Source organism: Polistes canadensis, unplaced genomic scaffold, assembly GCF_001313835.1.
Source record: "Polistes canadensis isolate GaletaPanama2010 unplaced genomic scaffold, ASM131383v1 scaffold_193, whole genome shotgun sequence".
In the NCBI taxonomy this organism is placed as follows: Eukaryota; Metazoa; Arthropoda; class Insecta; order Hymenoptera; family Vespidae; genus Polistes; species Polistes canadensis.
The window spans coordinates 22,514-24,044 of record NW_014569740.1 but is presented as its reverse complement, the minus strand read 5'-3'; the positions used below and the strand labels follow the sequence as shown (position 1 = coordinate 24,044).

The following is a 1,531-nucleotide window of genomic DNA, read 5'->3' as shown; positions in this document are numbered from 1 at the left end:
CATACAAAATTTAAATTAATTTATATATAATATTAAATATATAATTAATTTATATATAATAATTATGAAGACTATATTGAATGAAACTAATGACAATGGATATATTAATTTAAGGTGCTGAAATATTTGCGAAACGTCGAAAAAGATCAGAGAAATGGGTCGTTGATCAGGATCAAGTTAAAACACCGAATACTCCAATTGGTGTAACAAAAATACCCACTAGTTATCCCTATCAATCGGTAAAGAGATTGAAAATAATATTTATTAAAAAATCCCATACTTTTTTCGATAAATTATATGAAAATTTACAGGAGATGAACGGTAATGGTAAATATTCGACGTTGCAACAATCATCACCTTATCAACAAACGGATAAATCATCATTTTATAATCCATTTGCGGTGGATCTTTCTTTAGATAACATCAATCCTCAAGTAACGGGTATGTTTTGTAAAATGAAAAATATTTGATTAATCTCATAATCTACAACACAAACACACACACACACACACATGTCATTTCATTTCATTTCATTTCATTTAAATGAAACTATCAGATCAGTTCAAAAATTCGTGTGCATTTAAGCTCGTATGGTGTACCCACTTTCCAAACTTAAATACTTTTCTAATTCACCTTTAAATGACGAAAAACTGTCCCATTAAATGAATGCATCTTTTCTATAATCTGATCTACTGTTAAAATGTGGCTCTAATTCCACAAAATTTTTTAAGAACATCGTTATCAAAATTGACATACATTCTAGTAATTCACACGAATTTTTGAACTGATTTGATATATCTCGTTCATTTAAAAAAAAAAAATTCGAAAAATCAATCTTTCATTTAACGTTGTTGCGCGATAAGAAGAAGACTTTTTAAAAAATTGATTTAACGAGTTATGGGGGAAGTTAAAAAACCACAACAACGAAAATAAAAGAACACATAGAATCAGCCTAGATTTTTCTCTATGCTAACGCGTTTGGATCAGATAGAAAGAGAGAGAAAGAGAGTATACACCTATTTGATTATGCTATTTATGTTGCCATCGAATCACTTATAAATAATTCAACGAACGGGTCTAAAGGCAAAAGAAGAACGTTCTAGAATTTCGTAGGCACTTGATAGCTGATGTTAGTTCATCGTTGTAGGGATCAATGTTAGACTATGTTGGATTAAATCACTTAGGTAAAAGTTCACCAACCCGTTCACAGTTCCAATTGGCAAGCTACGTTGATGTTATTTAATCGGTACAACATTCGTGTGGTTATTTTTTTTATTTTTTTATATTCGTTTGTACCTCGTCTTACATATACATATATATATATATATGTGTGTATTTAATTAAAAATAATCGTGAATAATTGATTTATCTAGATTTTTATCTTCATTTTATTATCATAATTTTGTTTTCTTTTTCAATCGGTACAACACATTCGTGTTCTATGTTTTTTTTTTAATTCTTTTGTCTCATCTTATACGTACATATATATATATATATATATATTTAATTAATTGAAAATGATTTTATTTAG

General features: G+C 27.9%; 1 protein-coding gene across 1 annotated transcript in view; it reads left to right on the top strand.

Annotated features, from left to right (window-relative positions):
• The window catches only part of LOC106789635 (putative uncharacterized protein DDB_G0277255), a gene marked incomplete in the record, with an annotated part of 13,043 nt that overhangs the window by 8,578 nt on the left and 2,934 nt on the right, over positions 1 to 1,531 (top strand). The window contains 2 exon segments of the mRNA XM_014754022.1: positions 116 to 239; positions 312 to 441. Of these exon segments, the coding sequence (XP_014609508.1) occupies positions 116 to 239; positions 312 to 441 (254 nt within the window).